Below are 23204 nucleotides of genomic sequence, written 5' to 3'. Positions count from 1 at the left end.
TTGGGCCCGCGTTATTCGAGTCGAGCTTTTCGTAAAATTCGAGAGCTCTACTCGAGTAACGAACCCCACTGACTACAATGGGAGACTCAAGCATTTTTGTATGTGGAACGCAGGGTCCCGAGCATTTTTTTTCCCCTTGGTTCATCTCTCTCTCTCTCTCTCTCTCTCTCTCTCTTCCCCTGCCAGACCACAAATTTTCAAATGGCGCGCGCTGCGTTGCGGCAGGGAGGGGCCAAAACAGCCACGTCACAGAGGGGAGGGGCCCCAAGCTGGGGTGGGGTCGAACGTGATTTGATGCTCGTTCGAGTAACGAGCACTATCGAGTACGCTAATACTCGAACGAGCATCAAGCTCGACAGAGTATGTTCGCTCAACTCTAATGATCACCCTCCAGCCTCTCTTCCAACAGGTTATGTTATTTTTTTAAATCTATTATTACACAAGACGTTCTAGTAAAAAGTAGACAAAAACTTTGAAGACCGATGATGCAGTGTTATGTGAAAAGAAGACCAAGATTAATGCTCTCAGTCTAAGTGCCCATATAATAACATAGTATTTAAGGCTGATGAAGAGATATATACCCATCCAGTTTGGCCTATTACTTCCCCCCTACCCCAGTGTTGATCCAGAGGAAGGCAAAAAACATTATAAAAAAGACATAGCACCATGTACAATGATTGTGAAAATGTCAAGTGAGACAGGGGATTATGTATAGGTAGTTAGAATGGGGGAAACATTTTTATTTTTTTTTGCTTATGGCCAAAGATGACACATTAAGGAATAAAAGGATGTTCTCCAGAGATCTATTCTCAACTTGTTATTTCCTAAAAGTTAGTGGCTGGCACCGAGCCAACTTTTGTAACAATGCTCTGCATGCATCAGATGTTTTCCGCATCACATCGGGGGCCCATCTTTACAGATCTGCTTGTTATAGTGGATGGAATTAATGTTGATTGCATCCAGCTCTCTGTCTGAAATGATGAGCTACTCCGGGTGTGTCTGGTTTTGATTTAGTAGAATGTTGTAACATCTGCAGAGATTCTGTTTTTTCTCAGTTTTTAGTTGACATCAATAAATGAATTTAACCACAAAAAGGCGAAGGTTTGGCAAAGGGTGTTAGATTGTATTCTGGGAGCAGACGTGGAAAATATAGCCGACTTCAAAAAGCCAGTTATCACTGAGTAATACATGCTGCATGGTTGTCAAGTTATACATACTATAGAGGTTACTTGTGCTACTATGCTGGAACCCATGGAAGGTAGGGTCTCCTGGCTGTTCGTATAATTAGGGTTGCCATCATTGTCACAAAGAAATACCAAACAACATAAAAGGGGCTTGGTCTAGGGGTGTGGTTAGGACCCCCAACTAGAAATTGTGCCCCCCTTCGTGGCCGCAATAGTAATAGCACCCCCAGTAGTAACAGTGCCCCCCACCCCTTAGTGCCCTCAATAGTTACAGTGAAGAGGCCTCAGTAGTAATAGTGCCCTTTTAGTGGTCCTAGTAGTAATAGTGTTCCCCTTAGTTGCCCCAGTAGTAATATTGGCCCAGGTAGTAAGAGATTCTCTAATAATGGCCCAAATAGTAGTAGTGCCCCCATAATGCCCTTTCTTTGTGACTTCCCCACCCTTAACCTCCGGCAAGGCAGCACCCCCACAAGTAATTCACTCACTCTATAGCTACAGTCAGACCGCTGCTGCTGTAATCAGAGACTGTAACCTCTTACTTTTCCCCCTGGCATCTGGAATGCATTCAGGAAGTGCAGGAATGCAGATGCTGGGAGGAGAGGTCAGGCATCACAGTCTCTGATTACAGTCTCTGGTTACAGCAGTGGCCAGCTGGACTGCAGCTATAGAGTGAAGGAAATACTTGATAATGTGGGGTTGCTACCCGGCCAGAGGTGCTCACCACTGACAATTATTTCTTATGGTCATTAATATGGGCAGTAAAAATGAATCCTGGCTGGGCTGGTGAATTACTGGGACAGGTGGCAACTCTAATTACAATGATTGCTGTGAACCTGCATTAGCTCCCATTTGCCAGAAGCACTGAAAACTTTGAAAGCGAGACAGTAGGCAAATCGCCCAAGGTGGTGTAAAGGGGACGGGGAGAGGTGTAGATGAATAAGTGCCAAGGCCATCTGTCTCGCAATGGAGAAACTAGGAAGAGGGGAGCCAATTTTGTCTTGGCTACCATTAGACTTAGGGCTTCTTTCCACTAGCGAGGGAATTGCACATTTTTAGTGCACGCTCTCGCAAGAAGGTGCCACACATGTTGTTTAATGACAGCCTTTACACTTGCAATGTTTTAGGGCAAGCTGCGATGCCTGGGGGTAGCTCGGGACCCGAACAAGTTATTGCTGGGGGAGGTCACAGTGGAAAGTAACTGGAGGTTACCTGTAATCTTCTTTGTCACTCGTGACGCCACTGTTCCATCCTCTGCGGTGAACCTTGACAGTAGAATAAAGTAGTCCGCACACAGAGAAATGTTATGGACAAACCGGGAACGGTCGGTAATGTCTGTCTACTATAACTTCAATAAAGTCCACTTTGTAACAGCAGTTTGGCATAGTTACAACAGAAGAAGGTGGTGTGACAGGGAGGACTCTCGGGGTATTCTGGACAATCCACAGTCCTAGTTATCTGTGTGATCCCGGTCTCGGCGACTCCCTCTCCAATTCACTACTGGTGCCTTTCTCTTCCCAAGCAGCGGTGCTTCTCTCTCACTCAGTGCTTAGTGGTAGCACTGGCATATCTGGGGCAGACTTGTCCCAGGTGAAGCACAAGGAAACCGCTCAGCTTCCTCCATTCTCTTCACACACAGGCCGATCACTGAAATGTGGGTGTTAGACTTCTCTCACTTGCAGATTTAGACTAGACTCACTGACTCGCATAGACTACTACAGACTGAGGGCGAGCACCCACTGGCGTTTTTTTACCTGCGTTTTGCGTTTTTCCTGCACAGGCATAGAGATAACATGTGTTCCTGTCCACTGGCGTTTTTTTTGCGTTGCGTTTGCGTTTTTAACATAGGAACTGTCAATTGCATATGTGTCCTTATTTTTCTCCTAATGCACCCATGAATGTCAATGGAAATTAACGGAAAAGCCGCGAAAAACGCCGCGAAAAACGCGCGGAAAAATCGCGGGAAACGCTCTAGCACAGCATCCTTGATCCTTGCTAACACATCCATTAGACATAGTCACATGACACACAAAGTGATACATTTCCAGACATTAATCCATTCAATCCTACAGAGGTGCACTACACATAAGACACTGACAAGACAAATGGCACAAGACAGACATAGAACATTATGGAGGGGCCCCACTAACTCTGGGCCACTACATAAAAACTATAATAATATATAAAGAAATAAATCAGAACATAATTGTATACCCAAATTTAAAAAAATTAAATGGTGTTTAACCCTTGCACTGCTGAGTTCATTTCTTATACGTCATGGCTTACCAAAGCTAGAATATTAGGGCTTAGAGTTGAGTTTTCTAATGATACTGGACTTGGTATTGTGCATGCAATGTGGAAAATGCGGCCCTCGTTTGATGTCAGGGAGCAGAACGAAAAGTTTTTCTTCCTGGCTCTGTCTCTCTGTAAATAAAAGGGAAAGACCATCAGGAGGAAAGATCAGAGTCTGTTAGTGTACGTTCCCCGGGGGGGTAAGCACTGCGAAATTCTTCTTCCTGGTAAGTCCACAGCATTTACTGTAGCAGCGCAGCGGATGAGAGTTAAACAAATCTCATCCACATGTAGAAAATCCACAGATGCAAATGGACGCGCCATTGTAAACCATTTAGTTGCAGTTGTTTGCTGTAGAGCTTCAGTGCAATCATGGAATGGTGAAATCTGAAACAAATCTGCAGAATTTCCACACAGAAATATGGGGCAAAAACAGAGTCATTTTTATGCAGTTTTTTTTGCGCAAATCCACACGTGGAATTCGTTCTGTCATAGGGCAAAATCTGCGTGCAGAATTACGACGCGAGAAAAAGCTTCACAGAAGCGCGACTTCTGTGTCGGAATTCTGCATTCGGATTTTGTCTATTGACAGGGCAAATTTCACATGTGGATCTGCGCCAAAAACCACTGCAGAGTTTTACGCACTTTTTGAGTTGTAATCCACTAATACCTTAGACTAGCGATGCATCCTTTGGGCTCACACCAGAGTATTTCTTCCGCATTTTAAGTAAGTGCATAATATGCAACGCCAAAACCCAGTAGACTTGCATTGGGGTATTCAAACATGCAGGCATTTTTTCATAGGTGTGAAAAAAAAAAAATTAAAAAAAAATAAATCGCAGCATCTCCAATTTTGGTCCATATTACGGCCTGAAGTAACCCATTGGAATCAACGGAATTGCACAAAAGCGCAGTGAATACGCATGCGTAAATCCGTATTGATCATCTGCATGACTACACACAAGAAGGTGAAAGTAGACATAGTTTTGCCGCTTAAATACGCATTCGCACTGCAAATTACACATGCAAAAAATATTAGTAATGCTAATTTCATACGGGCGAGCGCGATATCGGGGCATGAAACATCGCTGTTAGAAGCCTTTGTTGACCCCATTGCAAACAATGGGCGTGGCGTTCTTAGTGAACGCACTAAGATAGGACATGGCGCTATTTTTTTCTCGCCCAACGATGCCGGAAAAAAATTGCTCTTATATATGACCCCATTTAAAAGGATGGGGTTCATATACGTGTGAGAATGTGTATCTCGCAATGCACAGATCTTGCGCAATTTGCTCAGCGGTCTCAAAGAAGCCTAAGCCCTAATACATCCCATAGTTAGAGAAGCGGTGCGGCCATCTTTGTTTCTCCAAAACTGAAGGGTTGCTTTAAGGCGTTAAGTGGTATTATTAAAGAACACATCTCGCAAGAAAAACAGCCGTGTTAGCGGAAAAATAAAAAAGTTATAGCGCTTGAAAAAAAAAAAACAACAATGAAAAATAGCAGTGAACGGAAGTGGTTAAACGTATGCAAAGTCTATAACAGAATTCAGCCACTAATACAAGGTAGTGGTCCTGGTACTAGGACGCCCCTTAACAATCAATTTGGTGAGGTGCATCCTTGTATATTTTGTACCTTGTCAATAAAGTTTCGAAAAAGAAAAAAAAAAAGCAGGTAGTGCCGGGATTCCATTTAGTATGTAGTAATAGAAGGCTGCAGAGACAGATATACCTGAGGCAGGAAGGTGGGGGCAGAGGGCTGGCAGCCATAGGTGAGGGTAGGCGGGAAATTGACGGGGTTAGAGGGAGGGGAGCAGCCGACTTGTACAAGTTCCCCGGGTGCTGGAGCGACTTCAAGAGAAGGGGCGTGGTTACCCTGAAGAGGAGGCGTGGTATCCGTGTAAGGTTTCTAACGACTGTGGGCGTGGCTTGGCTGAGAAACCGTTCGCATATGGAGTAATGGGCGTTGTTATATTAGGGGTATTAGTAGATTTACATAAGGCGTGGTCAGCGGGAAGGTAATACTTTACAGCGAACAGGGGGCGCGGTTATTTTATTTTATTTTTTTTATCTGGGGGCGTGGTAATGTAAATATACAAACCGGGATAGTATCCAAAACGAGGGGCGTGGTTTAGAGTGGAATCGGGGCGTGGTTAGAGCAGGGCTGAACCTGGCGGAGAGGAGTGGTGACACCGGGAGGCGCAGCTCGCAGCCACTGCCCTACTGTGGGAGCACGGACTCATGGAGCGGCGGCTGCTACTGCTGGGGATGAGTCCCAGGCACGTCTGATCGCCGCTGTGTGTGTATGTAGCGCTGCGGGAGTTGCAGCCTTTGTTGTCAGTGCTCTGTGCTGCTGCATGCTGGTGGAGCCGCTTTGTTGCAGGCTGTGCATGTAGTTGGGCACTCCGTGTGCGGATAGAGGTGAGTGCCCCCCTCCTCTGACTTCTCACCCCGGTCACCCCTCTACCATCATCATCATCATGCCGGACCTGATCAGTGTGTCGGAATTCATATCGGAGACCAATGAGGATTACAAGTCTCCCACCGCCTCCAACTTCACCACCAGGCTGACCCAGTGCAGGAACACAGTGGCAGCCATTGAGGAGGTAAGTTCTGGGCAGCAGCAAGTGTGCAAGAAGTTGGTGCAAAGAAGCCCCTGCTTGGTGGGTTTATGATGTGCCCGTTTATTGTGTCTGTGCATGTGGAGGGTGCAGTGTGGCAGGGCAGTCTGTCATCTGCATCCTCCCAGTCTGTTGCTTTTGTAACAGAAGGCTCTGAGCGGTGCCAAAGGGGTTAAATTTGTGCTACAGAGTCCATTCATTCTGGAAATCGGTGGCATTCGGCATCACAGACTTCTCACATAATACCTGGAGCGGCGATCGCTTCCCCTTTAAATATGTTCCTTGCGTTTTTCATGAAATTGTCAGATCTGGCAAAAAAAATGCTGAAATTAGTTTTCTTTGCAAATGGTGACATTTTCTGGAAGTCTTCAGTCTTTTTGGACAAAAAGTTACCAAAGCCAGAAGTGCAATAGATGGCATCACACCCATTGAAATCAGTGGGAGGGATGCCTTTCATTACTCTTGTGGCCCTGACTGCGACAGGGAGCCAGAAGTGCAATAGAAGGCATTGCTCCCTTGCACTGATAGCCTGCAGGATCAGCTGTTCAGTAGGGATCCTGAATAGTGGATCCCTGCTGATCTACTACTGATGACCTATCCAATGGATAGGGGTATTTAAAGGGATTGTCTACCCTCCTTTTTACTGATGACGTATCCTCTAGATGGGTAATCACTAGTTGATGGACGGGGGTCGGACGCTGTCAGTGCATCAGCCTGGGCGTTGTCATTAGCTGTCAGCTTTACCACCATTAAAATCAATGGGAAAGCCATGCAATTACAGCGCTTCTCTGCTGGTCAGGACTTCACATCCAGTCCTCCTGACCAGGAGAGGAGCAGGAAGTGCCGGAGCAGCGCAGCCCTCCCATTGACTTTACTGGGAGTAAAGTTGACTTCAATGGGAGTGAATCCTGCGCATGCACTGCCTCCCTTGTCTGCTGATGACAGCGTCCAGTACAGTAGGCAGATTGCCATCAGATCAGCTGATGGATGGAGGTCTGAAGTGGTGGATCCCCTGTCAATCAACCACTGCTTCATTAGTGAAAGAGTGTGGGAAAACCCCTTTCAGGGGGTATTTCCAAGATGGACTACTATCACGTATCCACCGGTTGAGCATGTTTAGTGCCGCACCATCTTCAATGGGAGATAGTCGAGCGCTTGTACTCCACTATTTCCGCCAGCCCTGCTGAAATGAATGGAGTTCGCCTGCCGCTCCGCTCTATCTCCATGTCACTGCGGGTGGGATGCAGAAAGCCTGCAGTGAGGAGGAGAGGCGGACGTGAGAATCCTCAGGATCGGTGGGGTTTTAGCAGTGAGACCCCACCATTCAACTTTTATCACCTATCCCATGTATAGGTGGTTAAAGTAGAATATGGCACAACCCCGTTGATAGGAGCCGGCGGCACAGATTCTCGGGTCCTTTGTAAATATGGCAACATGTCGCTCAGCATGCCATGTATCTCCAGGGTGCGTTCAGACAATATCATCCGTGTGAATCCAACATGTATCTCTATGGAAAACCACAGCCGAAATCCTTGTGTTCTGGCGTAGACTTCTGCTGGAAATTTGCATTAATGTTGCAGTTGATCCGCATGCGGATTAAACTCTTTTAATAGCACTTTATTCAAATATGGACGTTTCGACCCAGATTCCGAATCATGAAATGACATCACTAAGGGCTCATGTCCACGGGCAAAATGAGATTTAAAATCCGCAGCGGATCTCCCGCGCGCGGATCCGCACCCCATAGGGATGCATTGACCACCCGCGGGTAGATAAATACCCGCGGATCGTCAATAAAAGTGATTTTTTAAAAAAATGGAGCATGAAAAAATCTGGACCATGCTCCATTTTCGTGCGGGTCTCCCGCGGGGACGGCTCCCGCGGGCTTCTATTGAAGCCTATGGAAGCCGTCCGGATCCGCGGGAGACCTAAAATAGGAATTTAAAGCATTTACTCACCCGCAGCGGGCCGCGAAGCTCTGCTCTTCCTCACGGCCGCATCTCCCTTGCTTCGGCTCGGCGGATGTGCCCAGCGCATGCGCGCGGCACGTCGACGACGTGCCGCCGGCGTCAGGAATTCATCCGCCGGCCGAAAATGAAGATCCGGCCGTGAGGAAGAGCAGAGCTTCGCCGCCCGCTACGGATAGATAAATGCTTTTAAATTGCTATTTTCAGCGCTCATGTCCGCGGGGCAGGAGGGACCCGCTGCAGATTCTACATGTAGAATCTGCAGCGGATCTGATTTTCCCCGTGGACATGAGGCCTTATATTTTTTTTTTCCTGCAACGTGAATTTGAAATCTATGCGCAGAAAAATTCCACGTTTCGTAGACTTCCGCACGGGTTCTCAGTCAAAGGAATGGAATAGTTATTTGGTGTTTCCGCTAAAAATCTGCAGCAGATTGGTCCGTGTGAACGCGGCCTAATAGAGAGCGGTTGTTAGTTTCGTGATACCTGCTATAATGTAACAGGTCAAATAGAAAGAGGATGTTCTACGGGGGGACTCGCCTGCATTCGTAGGGATCGGGTAGGACATGTTGAGAATTGTAGTTGATGTTTTTTTAAAAAAAAGCTCTTTTGTGCGTTGTCACTCCTCTGATGTAGACGGACGGCGCTGATGACATCATGATCTTCTCTGTAGGTTTGGTATGACCGATCATACTTAGAATCGCCGGTAAAGAGATGTTCTTTGGATCTGCTTCTGGTAAACAAGGCAAATATGGTTGATATTACATGAATGATGGACATATAATGAATTTTTTTGCTATTTGAGCTTTCCACGGCATGATAGAGGGGGGGGGGGGGTTCTTGCTTTTGAGCGAAGCCTGCCATAACCAATTAGTTTAAAGGGGTTGTCTGGTTACCGGAAAATATTTATCCTATAGCTCCATCTGTATTGAAATACCAAAATCTAGTATACTTACTCATCCTCTGCCGCGGCGATCCAGTGCCACAGCCCCGCCGGCATCCCGGTGTGCGTTCTGCGAGATGATGCCACTGATCATCACCTGATTGCTGCAGTGGTCAGATGCTGTACTCCTGGCACCGTGCCTTCCAGCATCTTTGCAGTGATGCCAGGAGAACTACACCTGAGCATTGTGGTTTCTGATTGGCTGCAGCAGTCATGTGATAACCTGTGATATCATCTTCCACAACAATTAATAGTGGGAGGACGGCGGGGCTGCAGCGCTGGATTGCCGCAGCAGAGGACGGGCAAATATAGCTGATTTTATTTTTTCAGCCCAGCTACAGCTATTGGGGTATTCTTGCCCAGTAACTGGACCACCCCTTTAAGAATAAAAGGTAAGCCATTAGTTTATTTTGCATTACATTGTGCATTAGTAGTCTGCCACTACGTGCTGCTCTGACTGGTCAGTTGTAGTCACATGACCAGCACTGGGTAGAGTAGCCTGTAGTGATTTAGAACAATGATGCCTACTAATACACAGTAGGCAGCAGGTAGTCAGAGAACTGGTGCGGCCATCTTTGTTTCTCTAGGATCGGCGGGTCACTTTATCTCTGTGTAAGGATGGACTACCCCTTTAAGTTGTAAAGTCAGAATTGTCTATAGCGTATGGTAACAGCTGAGCATTATGAGCAAATCAAGTGACCTTGAGTAATGAAATGCTATCCTCCGCTTTGGGGATAAGATTGCTCCTTGTCTGTCACCCTGGATGTCATTAACCCCGCGGTGTCACCAGCATTGACTCTGGCAATGATCCTCAGCTGTGTTTCGTGTGCAGAGCTTTATTTCATTCATAAAACCGTATGGCACCTTTTCTGTACGGCGGGTCACGGCGTTCTCAGTTCCGTCGGCTCAGCAGGGAGGCTGGCGCACACCGCGCGGAATATCCAGCGTGCATTATCACGCCGATGATTTATACAGCAATTACTGGACTGTTTTGAGTCGAGCGGCGCGGGATGTGCATCATTTGCAGCAGATAAATATAGAATATGTTCGCTGGAAGGAGGTAGCGAGCGCTCGGGAGAGTCTGCTTGATGCTCAACGCTCTTCATTCATAACGTTGGATTGTGCAACCCTTTATAGTGGCTGTAGTTATAGCTGGGACTGGCTACCATCTGCGAGCAATACCAAAGGGCAGCATTAGCGGTGAACTTCTCAAAAGGTTTTTTTTTTTTTTTTTTGTAGGGATTTAAAATATCTTTTTATATACTACCTACTTTGGATAGTTGTTAGCTGCAGCTGATAGAGAAGACTGCTATCTGGGGTGCCAGGGGTGCCGGTGGACTGAAGGTGCCAGGGGTGCCGGTGGACTGAAGGTGCCAGGGGTGCCGGTGGACTGAAGGTGCCAGGGGTGCCGGTGGACTGAAGGTGCCAGGGGTGCCGGTGGACTGAAGGTGCCAGGGGTGCCGGTGGACTGAAGATGCCTGGGGTGCCTGGGGTGCCGGTGGACTGAAGATGCCTGGGGTGCCCGGGGCGCCGGTGGACTGAAGGTGCCCGGGGCGCCGGTGGACTGAAGGTGCCCGGGGCGCCGGTGGACTGAGGATAAATGCACGAGTCTACTAACAGATGCCTGTAGCTTCACTCATTTGCACAATATACTTTAGGCCGTATTCACTTGAGTGTATTTGTGCTAGTAAAATTTGTGGCGCTCAAAAAAATACACAGCATACTCTGCTTTTCTGCACATTGGCGCAGGGAAAAAGAACATCTTGAACTCGTGAAACTATTGGCCATTTCAATAGCTGATAGCATCGATGCGTGTGTTTTTTTTGTTTTTTTTTTCCCCCTGCAAAAAGTGCTGTAAAACACGCCAATGCGCACGCAAGTACGTAATGCCCGTTCTGCAAAAAACACGCACAATTAACGCTTATGCAGGAAGCCGGCCTTCGTGTTTAGTGGTCAGCCTCAATATGTAGGTTCCATAAAAGGAAACTATGTAATATAGTCTTGGGGCTCTCTCGCACACTTTTTTTTTTCACCGCATACTACAAGCGCGCACATGTTATATGCGGTAACTAACTTTACGTTACTTTAACGGTGCTGCACGTAAAAAAAAACGCAACACGTAATTTTCTGGCGCGTATTATGCACGCCTACACGTCAAGATAGTGTATGGAGAATTGTTGGCACGCCGCATAATGCAATATATTGCGTATCGCTGCTTGCTCCCAGTGCGGGAGACGCACGTGAGGTAAAACGCTCATGTAAAATTGCCCTTACTGCCTGACTGTTCTGCAAACTAATGGAAAGCGATTGTTTCATGGAGTCTTTAGTGTTTAGTGATGAAGCCGCCTTTCAGAATGAAGTTCGAGGTGAGCTCAATAGACGACCACCAAACAGATGGATTGGCCGTGTAGGTCATGCCGATAGTGACCTCCTTCCTTGACCTCCTCGTTTCCCTGACCTTACAACTTGTGATGTTTTGTCTGGGCGAGTGTTAGTCTTTATGCCCTTCTTACCACCCCCCATTGCATCAGTCAGTCATGATAAACAACAACGTGTATGGCGGGAACTTGACTCCAGATTCCATGTGTGTCCAGTGACTAAGGTCTCATGCCCACGGCAATGACGGACTCCGCCAGCGGAATATCGCAGAGGAGTCTGTCATGGAACCCCCCCCTAAAGACCCAATACTCGTCTCCCGGATCCGCTGTGCACATCCCGCCTGGCGAGCCGGCACGCCCGTGCAGTACAGCGCATGACGCACCGGCAGTGTGGGATGACTCAGCCGACGGTGGTCGGGGACGCGTATACACACGATACTTCCGTTGTGCTACAGCGGAAGTATACCGCGACAACCGGCTTCCATTGACTACAATGGAAGCTGGTCACGTGTATTCCTGCAGTTTCTTTGACGCTCCGGAATTCCGCGGTAGAATTCCGCAGTGTGAACACTGAGCTATTAGGTTCAATAGAACCTAATAGTTGCGGCATAACACTGCGGATTTGCGGAGGAGATCCGGCCGTGGGCATTAGCCCTAAAGGAAGCTCACATGGAACACCTCTGCGGAAAACATTTTTTGATGTTGTGCAACAAAACTTTTTTTGAGCATTTTTTTTTTTTCTATTAATTTTTTTGTATTTGAGTGTCGTTAAACTGAGTATAAGGATTTCAAATCGGGAAGATAATTAGTAATCGCCCTGTATATGCGCTTGTCCTGAAAATTCCCCATCTATCAGCCGCAGTGATGTTTCTGTGGTTCAACAGTCGAGCATACAGCAAATAGCAGGAGTGTACTTGTGAATGGGAAGAAATGCTCCTCCTCGTCATTCACACAGTTCTGGCTCTGTTAGGATAATGGAAAACCCCGTAAATACTTCCCACCGTTAACTTCAATGGTTTTCCTGACTGTAAGTTGTCACATCCTGAATGCGGCGCGTACTTCTGCCAGGTATGCGACCTCTTTAGGTCTACAGCTTGTGGTACCCATATTAGTCCAGCTTCGCGCTTGTACGCTTGATGGCGGTTTTATTGCTGTTGTTTATTTTGTGTGAAAATATTAGAACAAAAAAAATAATTTGCGTAGAAGTAGTTTATGAAGAATCCTTCCCAGAGCAGGCCCAGCGGTAATAGTGACCCCGCACAGCGGGCGCCAGTGATAATGGTAACCTCGCACAGCGGGCCCCAGCGGTAATAGTGCGCCCCACCCCCTTTGTTCGGCACTGATCCCGGGTGCACACTGTAACGTCGGTGTGTGCTGCCTGACACCACCTCCCCAGCTTTCGCGGAAACAAGTATGAAACCTCAGGGGAGGGGGCGGGGGGGGGATCCCAGGTGCACACTGATGTCACTGCGTGCGCCAGAATCAGCGCTGCTGAGTGAATGCTGTCAGGGGAACCGCGGCACCTGCTGGTATTCACTAAAGTGGTGAGGGGTCGATGGTGGCGCATGCCAGCAGGAAGGGCTCTGCGTGCCGCATCTGGCACATGTGCCATGGGTTCGCCACCACTAATTTACGGCGATAGTCGAGGGACACTGGCGACTATGTTCTTCAGTTCCGACGGTTAGGTCGGATCCCGCTGTGATAATTCTCGGTGTAGTCCATCCCTTGAAGAGTCTCTGCCATTATCTTTGAGCCCCATGATTTACATTTTGGGACTTAAAGGGAAGGGGGAAGGCGGTCCAGGAAGCTGATTTTTATACTCGGTCTGTGCCCGTCTCAGTCCCTTTACCCCCAGGAAATCGGGGCGTGCTCACATCTTGACTCTTTTCACAAGATGAATGAGAGCATGCATACAGCCTTGTGAAAAGGGTCACACTATGTGTGCGCTAAATTCTCGGGGGCACGGAGCTAAAACGGGAGACCCCGTGAATATAAAAAGCCCTCCACAGAGCCCTCGTCCTCTCAGCCTTTTTGAGGCCCACAATGTAGTTTATGGGCCTCAAAAGTGATAAGAGGCTCTTTAAGGCGTATGGACATCATTGAGGGGGCGTTATAATAGTCAGGGAGGAGGACCGCTGCTCTGGAGGACTCAAAGTGGCCATATATTTCATAGTAGTCTATTGAATGAAGGTTTTGGTTGCTTTATTCATGGTGATCAGCTGATCACTACCGGGACTTAATTTAGGGAAGGATTTGCCCTGATGGGACAACCCTTTAAAGAAATAAATCTATAAAGAGGACTAATTCTTATCATCGATCCCCTTCTGTTAGGCTGACTTCACGCAGACGTATTTGCGGGCACAATACGCAGAGAATAGAACCCATTGATTTCAATGGCTTCGTTCGCCTTTTCATATTTCGTGTGCGCATTTCGGTTTTACAAAAAAAGAGCATCCTGTATTCTTCTGTGTATTTGCGCACCAAAGGTCCCCATAAAAGTCAGCAGGGAGCTCAAATATGTGCGCAATATACAGGGAGATACGTGAAACACTGCGTAATTCCGCTGAAAAAAACACGTCTAGACCTAAATAGCTATAGAACCCATTGATTTAAATATGTTCATTCCCACGAATGTGCAAAAAACATTTTGAATGCGAAAAAAACACGCAGCATGTCCTATTCCTGAGCGTGTTTTGCACCAATTAGCCCAGATTAAACTTAATTGGCCATTGAAATCAAAGCAGCGTGCTTGCATGTTTTCTTGAACACGCAAATACGTAGGACATGCAAGCGCAAAAAAAAAAAAGCAGTAATACACACACAGACGTGTTCAAGAAAAGCACAATGTCCAAATGGGCAGTGCAAAATGCGCACATAAATTCATTCACACCCCTTAAAAGGGGGTTTTCTCGAAGAGACAACAAAGTGATGTGACTATTTTGTTTTGATGTTTTATCGATCCGCCATCTCCTGACATCTGGAGGTCAATGTGTTCGTGCTTGTGGAATGGTGCTTCCCTTATAATTGTCTGTTTATGGCCGGTGTCCCCAGGCGCTGCTTGATGAAGGCTGAATCGCTATTTGCTAAACTATTGATGATCCATTCATCCCCCTGATCCGTGACTTGGGGCGTGATGGTCTGGTTTCGTAGGATGCTGTCCGTGGGGCTCCCGCAGCCCCCCTATAGTCCCCTTATAATATAATATAATATGATGGGACTTCATCTAGTCGGAGGCGCTGTTCTCATATCGTACATAATACATGAGATGGAAAGCGCCGCCGTTACTCAGCTGTTTGTATTCATGTCCGTGTAAAGCTTAACTCTTTCTGTTCTTCCACTGATAGGTAGAAGTCTGTGTTTGGAGATTGGGGGTCCCCAGACCCTGGTTTGCTTCCTTTGGCATTATGGGGGTCAGGAGACCTACATTTAGGCTGTATTTCTATTTGAGCACACAATACGCAGAAAATAGAACCCATTGATTTCAATGGGTTCATTGGCATTTCTGTACTTTGTGTCGCGCATAAAAAATTATATTAAAATATAGCATATGATCTTATTTTTCTGCATGAAACTGCGTAATTCTGTTGAAAAAAGATCACCTCTAGGACTTATTAAGACTAATTGGACATTTCAATCTGTACGTGTTTGCTGTGCGCAAATGAACATGCCTTGGATGCGTGCGCAAAAGAGCATCGGTGACTGTACAAAAACACAGAGCTCTGGCGTGCGCAATACGCATGCGCTTGTGTGAAGCCTTACCCTGTAGATTGGACCCCCACGTATCGGACACTTGTATAAATGTTTACAAGGGATATTTCCTGTATGGGTACGTTCGCACGTTGCTGAGTTTGGTGTGGATCCGCACCGAAATCCACATTCTTTTTTTACCCCGCGGTTTCATACCACAATCTGTGTGAAAATCCGTAGCGTTTTGGTGTGGATTTTGCAGAGGATCCTATGAAGGTGCAAAGCCTACTCCGGCGCTCCGTCATAAATTCACTTAAGAAAATGAGCCAGCGAGCGTAGGCGGCCATATGTAATATGAACTAGTGCTGTACACAGTCACCAGCCGGGCTCGCAGCTGGAATGTGCTGTGGGCCTCCCGCTTGTGGAATCTCATCCGGTCGCGTGAGCCTGGCCATGGTGCACATCACATTATCCCCTTCCCTACTTTTTGCATGTGTGGTGCCCCACGTCGACTGTGACATGAGAGGCCCACACTGAGAGGCTGGCGAGGTAGAGTTGGCACTTGTCCCGTTGGCTCTACCAGACTCCTCCTTGGAGGGATGCACGGAACCTCGGCCAAGGCACCGCTAGGCCTCTTCCAGGCAACCCCCGATGGTGATTACCTGAATAAGTATGGTAGACTGGATGAGTTGTCACGCGTGACGCCACCGTTCTTTCACACCATTTATTATCAGGCGGTAGAATAAAGAGAGTCCACACACATGAATTGAACTTGAAAACTTAGTCCCTGGGAATAACCAGTGAACTTTACTGTATACTTGAAGATAATACAGCTTACTCGCATGTGCAGGAAAGACAGCTTTTTGGTGATTGGTCAGGGAGAAGAACTCAGAATGAAACCGGGACTACAGTCTCAGTTATCTGTGTTGCTCCGCTTCTAGACACACACAGTCCGGGACTCTGAATAACTCCGGAGGGGAACACAACACTCCACTGACACTCACTCAGTATTCTCGAAGTTGATACTGCACGGCGGACTCCTTTCACTCCTCAGGGACCGTTCCTGGCATTGAGGGCATCAGGATACCTTTCCTCCTCTTCCATGACTTCACCACATGAGGGTTGAAGTTACCCCCATGTGGCAGGCACTCCTACTCCTTTCTCTACTGTTGAAGTAAATAGGAGAAACCACCTTGCTCTCAATTACTTATAGAATGAAGACCTCACGTGACAAGACAGACTTGACACTTTCACAGGCATCTCCCAGCCACTTTCAGACATTAACCTCTTGCATGCTGCAGCTGTGCAATACACATAACAGAAACAAGACAATTTGCACAGTGCATCCAACATAAGACATGACATTTATGACAATTATGAAGGGGCCAGAAATGGGTATTTCGGGCCACTACACATGCTCTTGATGTACACGCTAAATATTCCGAATGGAATAGTGTAGTAGAAGAAAGGAAAATAGAATGTAAACATAACACTCTGTTCATGTTTATGGCAGAAAAAAAGTTGCACTATTTTTTTTAATTTTTATGGCTATCAGGATTGAAACCATGATCAAACGGAAGTGTGAACAGAACTTAAAATTGAGGCCAAAAACGAAATGTGAACCCAATGCTCTGCTGGTCACCATAGAGAAAAGTTAGTCAGAAGAACCCACGGGAATCCTCGTTGGCGCAAGCTCCAACCTGCTGCACCCGGTTCTTGCTGAACTTTTGTTTCTGGAAAGTTGTCTGTCTGGTTTGTTATGACTGTGACGCATTGTGCCAACTTACATGGCCAGGTGTGTCCTCACCATGCAGTTGCTTTACAGAATCTATAGGGGGTTGTGTATTATTTATTATAGCATAATAATAGTATTAGGAAAGAAATGGTCTATCTGCTTCTAGCTGGTTAGTAGGGTGCATTGCCATGTAGCCCAAGCTTGCATGGCATCTCCGACTCCACCTATGCCGCTGTAGGGAAATCGTGGGCACAGCTACTGAAGGATATGTTCGCACGGGATGGAATTTGCTGCGGGTTGTCCTTTAGTAGAAATTCGACAGATCAACAGCGCAAAATCCTCATCAAAATCCTCATTATTTGGTGCAAATTTTGACACTGATTTTGGTGCGGAATGCACCCCCTCATTCGAAGATGTGGAATCCACATAGAGAATCTGGTGCTAAAATTGACATGCTGCGGAGCCAAAATCTGCTCCGTGGTCAATTTTCATAGTAGCTTTTTTTTATGCGGCGTGGACGAGATTATAAAAATCCTATCCACTTTGGAGCTAGTGTAAATGCTGTGAATTTTTGCACGGAGGCGTGCAATCGGCTGCAGATCTGCGCCAAAATCCACGAAATGTAAACGCAACCCACATTGCACAAAACCATCTTGCGATTATCTCGTTCGTGTGACTAAGCCCTTACATCTGCATTTAGATTTTGGTGCAGCTCCGCAGCCGATGTCGGTTGAATTCCACTTTGACCATCGGGCGTCATTTTTTTTTTTTCCTTGGTGTTTTGTTCCAATGTGTCCAACCCTGTAGTAAGACATAATACACAGTGATAATATACCGCAGTCTGTGTCTTGCATATATTACTGCTTTGCTTTTATGATGACTATTCCATGGAATTTTAAATGTATATTTAGACAACTTTTGTACTTGTTTTATTGAACTTTTTTTTTTTTTTTAACATTTTAGTACTGCAATGGGAAAGAACAGTTAAAGGGTTAAAGGTTCACAGGCGTCCATATTTCTCGGCCTTTTCCCTTGCGGCTGTTACGTGTCCCGTTGTTTTTCTACCTAAGTATTGTATAGACTGAAGTTCATGGACCTGAAATAACATCCGCTGGAGTGGGCCTCGTGCGGTCGTATAGTCCTGACATCCTGCCAAGGTAGCCGCAGGCGTGTGTAAGTGAAATATATACATAATGTATGGCGGGAGTAAATAATGTGCGCTCTAGGGGTTGTTCGCACGCCTGTAAATGTTCGTGTGCTGTAAGTGTAGTCTACAGACAGAACATGGACCCATAAAGGCCAATGAGGCTATTTACAGGGGTGACTTTTCACACGCTCCATGGGACAATTGGCGCAGAAGCACATGACAACGATTCCAGTGATAATCGATTCTGTGGTTTTACACAGGAGCGATGTTCGCTCAGTTAATGGAGGCGTAGCGGGCCGGGAATCACGACAGCCGTCCGCCCCCGTTCACCGTAAACAGGCAGTCGCTCATAGATGAACGACTGCCTGTTAACATGGGCCGATTTTTCGTTCTGTTTTTATGCCTGCAGAAACTGAATGATAAGTGAATAACTTATTATTCAGCGTAAACGCCTACAGCGAATGAACATCGAATGATAAATCGGTCAGATTTCCGCAAGCGAGGATCTGAACGATTAGTGTCCCGTGTAAAAGCGCACTAGGATGTGTGGAGGACCTGGAACAATGGACAGTACTTGGATGTTTTTTGCTACCTGTTTCTCGGACAGGCAACAACCATGTGAACAAGCCTTTAAGCCAGCTTCACGCGCTACTTTTGCGCGCTTTATGCAGAGAATAGAAGCCGTTGATTTCAATGGATTCCTTCACACTTCCATATATGCCATGCACCTTTCAGGACTTGCGCAAAAAAAAAAAGAAAATTTTTCACTTTTTTTTTTGCGTATTTGCGCACCAAAGGTCCCCATAGAGGTCAATGGGTGTTGCGCAGAAGCTCCGTAATATGCGATGCGTGATACATTGGGTAATTCCGCTGGAGAAAGAACACATCTGGAACTCGTAAGCAATTTCAATCGGTGCGTCTTTGCCCCACGGAAATGAACAAAAAGTACAGTAAAATACTTTTCATAGACTTTTATAGACTTTTCATAGAATTGTAGCGTTGGAAGGGACCTCCAGGGTCATCTGGTCCAATCCCTGCTTAGAGCAGGAGTCACTAAATCAACCCAGACAGATGTCTGTCCAGCCTCTATTTGAAGACTTCCATTGAAGTCGCCACCTCCTGTGGTAACCTGTTCCACTCATTGATCACCCTCACTGACAGAAAGTTTTTTTTCTAACATTTAATTTGTGTCTCCTCCCTTTCAGTTTCATGCCATTCTAGTCTTTCCTTGTACGAATGAGAATAGGGCTGATCCCTCTGCACTGTGACAGCCCTTCAGATATCTGTAGACCGCTATTAGGTCTCCTCTCAGCCTTCTTTTCTGCAAGCTAAACATTCCCACATCCGTTAACTGTTCTTCATAGAACATGATTTGCAGACCGCTCTCCATCTTGGTAACTTTTCTCTGAACTTGTTCCAGTTTGTCTATGTCTTTTTTTGAAGTGGGGTGCCCAGAACTGGACACAGTATTCCAGATGAGGAAGAGTAGAGGGGGATAATGACCTCATGTGATCTAGACTCTATGCTTCTCTTAATACATCCCAGAATTGTGTTTGCCTTTTTGGCTGCTGCATCACATTGTTGACTCATGTTCAGTCTAAGATCTATTAGTATACCCAAGTCTTTTTCACATGTGCTGCTTAGCCCATTTCCTTCCATTCTGTATGTGCTTTTTTTCATTTTTCTTGCACAATTGTAGGACTTTGCACTTCTCCCTGCTAAATACCATTCTGATAGTCGCCGCCCACTGTTCAAGCTTTTCTAGATCCTTTGTGCGTGCAAAAAAAAAGTTCATTCCACAAAAACGCAGCACTCGGGTGCGTGCAAATGTCAATCAGGCTCCTCCAGAAGTCACTGTTCCTTGGAAAAACTAGGTGACAATCAATATGGCTACTAATACAGCTCCTACAGTGGTCAGCGCCAAACTTTCCCAAACCCGCTGACCAGTAAATCTGTCTAGCTCTGCAGTGATGCCTTTCCTTCCCCCCTTATCGCCACATAACTAACTATATTTGCTGTTCACTACTCTGGAAAAGCTGGGTGAAGACCCCACTGAATATCAGTAATGATTGTGATGTCCTCACCCTGCTTTCCCAGAAATTGATATAACTATGCGCTTTAATTAATCGTACTGCCACATCTTTGGTCCATTGATACCAATATGGCGTTCTGGCGTCCAGGCATTGTGACTTCACTATAAAAAAAAAAAAAAAACCCAAGCCGCACGGCCTAATGTAGGAAATGACCAATTATATGGTTGATTATATCTCATCGAGAGGTCTTGTGCCCGTATAACGACGCTCTATCTTCTCTTATACCATAACCGTGCTGCACATTAAAGGATGAGAGCGGCGCAGCGTCTGATGCAAGGAGCATTGTCCCGGTAGGCAGAGCAGATGTCGCGCAGAGTGCCGCGCACGGCTCCAGATAATAAAGCGAAGTTAATATTCAGCTCGTTCCCGTATCGGCGGCAGCTGCTCGCCATCTCTGCCAGGGCGTCCCGGACTGTTGTAATACACTGCTTACACAACAGTCGCAGCAGATTTGTGTTGTTTGTTACGGCCTACGTTGGCTTAGTCATGTTCTTCACGTGGAAGGCCCGATCACACGGACAACTTGGCTATTATCCTTATTTTCTATTCTCCTGCTTGTAAACATTAACCCCTTCGTGACCGGCTTGTTTTATACCTTAAGGACCCAGTGATTGCCACCTTGCCCGAGCCATAACTCGATATGAGGGCTGGGTTTTTTTTAGGGGAAAAGAGTTGTACTTTTTAATTACCTTTTTATTTTTTTTGGGGGGGGGGGGGGTTGTCTAACAGTTTCACAATTTCTTTTCTGGGTTTTCCTTTTACAGCGTTCGTTATTTGGTAAAAATAACATGATAACTTTATGTGGATCATTACGATTTTTGCACAATAAAACCACGTTTTTTTAAAAGAAAAAACAATTGAATCGGCATCAGCGTATTTGAAGACCTGTAGTATTTCTATTTTTCTGGTAGCGCAGCACTGTGAGGGCTTGTAGCAATAGATTTTATTGGTACCATTTTAGGGTACGTGTGACTTTTGGATTGCTTTTTATTACATTTTTTTTCGTACCCAAGCAAAAGACAAGTTGTCTTTCTGGCATTACTTTTTAAAACTATTTTTACAACGTTCACCAAGCAAGATAATAGACAAAATATTTTAATTGTCGGGGTCATTACGAACACGTTAATACCCATCATGTGTTGCCATCTTAAAAGGGGTTTTGTGGGGGAAAATTTCATATTTTTTATTTTTTTTTCTTCTTTATATTAAATTTTAACTCTAGGGTGTTTTTTTTTTTTTTTTTTTTTTTTGAATCTCTGAAGGGAACTTGAAGATGTGATTGTTCGGTCGCTGGACTAGTACTCTGCAGGAGGTGGGGCGTAATGGGCTGACTTAAGGCTGATTTAGACACAACGATTTTTGCTCAAAAATCGCTCAAAGCCGTCTTTTGAGCGAGAATCGTGTCTAACTGCACTGACATGGCGCAGTTTTCGTTAAGCAGTTGCTGATTGTTGTCTTTCAGCATGCTGAAAGAGAATGATCAGCCTTATCAGGAATTTAGGATACTATTGTTTCAGCTGTATCCCGCTCGGTGAACACAGCCAGGATGTGAAGAACACAGCGGTCCAGCTGTGTTCTGCATACCCCGCATGGAGCGCACAGCTGTATACCAGCTGAGCGCTCCGTGAACAGCTGGAGAATGAAGAACCTAGCGGTCCAGCTGTGTTCTGTATGCCCCGTTTGGAGCGCTCGGCTGCATAACAGTTTGGCGCTCCGAGCAGAGAACAGCTGGATGCAGCCCCGCTTGTCTTCTGCATCCCCCGCTCGGAGTGCAAAGTGATCGCTCAACGTTTGGGCGATAACCTTGCGCTGTAAATGTACACAATGATTATCACTGAAAAGGCATCTTTTGAGCGATATTCGTTGTGTCTAAACCAGGCATAACATGGCACACAGAGGCCTTTGTCAGACTTCTAGCTGCCTTAGGAACCTATTGGTACCTTGCAATCGCATTGTGGGCTGCCGATGGGTGAAAGGAGGAACCACCTCCCTCTGTAATCTGCTTGTATTTGCTGCAGTTACTATTGTTTGTGGCATGTAAGGGGTTAAACTGCCAGGATCTGTGGTTTCTCTGCTCCTGACAGTTAGAGCAGGAGCCTGGCTGTCAGTCATCAGTCAAGCCACCACCTAAAAAAGATGTTTGTGCAGGTGTAAAGCCCATTAGTGAGATCAGTAATAAGGCGTATTGCGGTCTCCAACAAGTTAGAGACATTTTTTTTCCCTTTTTAATATACGCTATTCCTGAGCATTTGGTGGCCGTGGTGTTGAGCACCGAATGTGGTCACCTCTGGTGGCGTGGTCTGTTACTATGTAGTCACCCATACATCTGCAGGGTTCTCCCTCGCTAGCGCCCGTACTTGCTGACTTTGTTATTAAAGTAGCGTTCTTTTGCATTTACCTCCGTAGACAGATGGCGCATTGTAGCAAACAGGATTTTAAGAAATCCCATTCCTACAATATGGATGTAAATTGCCTACTTTACGGTGAATTCACACATGGCAGATTTGTTGCTGAAATTTCCCTTTTGTATGTATGAGGTTTGCACAAAAAAGACAAGCTTTGTGTAGAAGCGGCCCCCATCGGATGACTGGAACGGAGTTTTGGAGTTTTAGAAATATCGGCAATACAGATAGTCCCCTACTTGCGAACATTCGACTTACGAATTTCGCTAGATACGAATTTCGCTAGATACGAACTATCTGTCCTACACAGTATGATGTAATACGAACTATCTGTCCTACACAGTATGATGTAATACGAACTATCTGTCCTACACAGTATGATGTAATACGAACTATCTGTCCTACACAGTATGATGTAATACGAACTATCTGTCCTACACAGTATGATGTAATACGAACTATCTGTCCTACACAGTATGATGTAATACGAACTATCTGTCCTACACAGTATGATGTAATACGAACTATCTGTCCTACACAGTATGATGTAATACGAACTATCTGTCCTACACAGTATGATGTAATACGAACTATCTGTCCTACACAGTATGATGTAATACGAACTATCTGTCCTACACAGTATGATGTAATACGAACTATCTGTCCTACACAGTATGATGTAATACGAACTATCTGTCCTGCACAGTATGATGTAATGCTATGGCGTTACATCATACTGTGCAGGGACCGGGCAGGCTTCTAT

General features: G+C 46.0%; 1 protein-coding gene across 2 annotated transcripts in view; it reads left to right on the top strand.

The window, feature by feature from the left end:
- Positions 1 to 5662: 5662 nt before the first annotated feature.
- ASAP2 (ArfGAP with SH3 domain, ankyrin repeat and PH domain 2) overlaps positions 5663 to 23204 on the top strand; it is a 184815-nt gene continuing 167273 nt past the window's right edge. For both annotated transcript variants that reach the window (XM_066597479.1, XM_066597469.1), the window contains exon 1: positions 5663 to 6075. In XM_066597479.1, the coding sequence (XP_066453576.1) occupies positions 5950 to 6075 (126 nt within the window). In that variant the 5' untranslated portion in view covers positions 5663 to 5949. The remainder of the gene's footprint in view (positions 6076 to 23204) is intronic.

Source organism: Eleutherodactylus coqui, chromosome 1 (assembly GCF_035609145.1).
Source record: "Eleutherodactylus coqui strain aEleCoq1 chromosome 1, aEleCoq1.hap1, whole genome shotgun sequence".
NCBI classification, from domain to species: Eukaryota; Metazoa; Chordata; class Amphibia; order Anura; family Eleutherodactylidae; genus Eleutherodactylus; species Eleutherodactylus coqui.
This window is presented reverse-complemented; position numbering and strand designations above follow the sequence as displayed.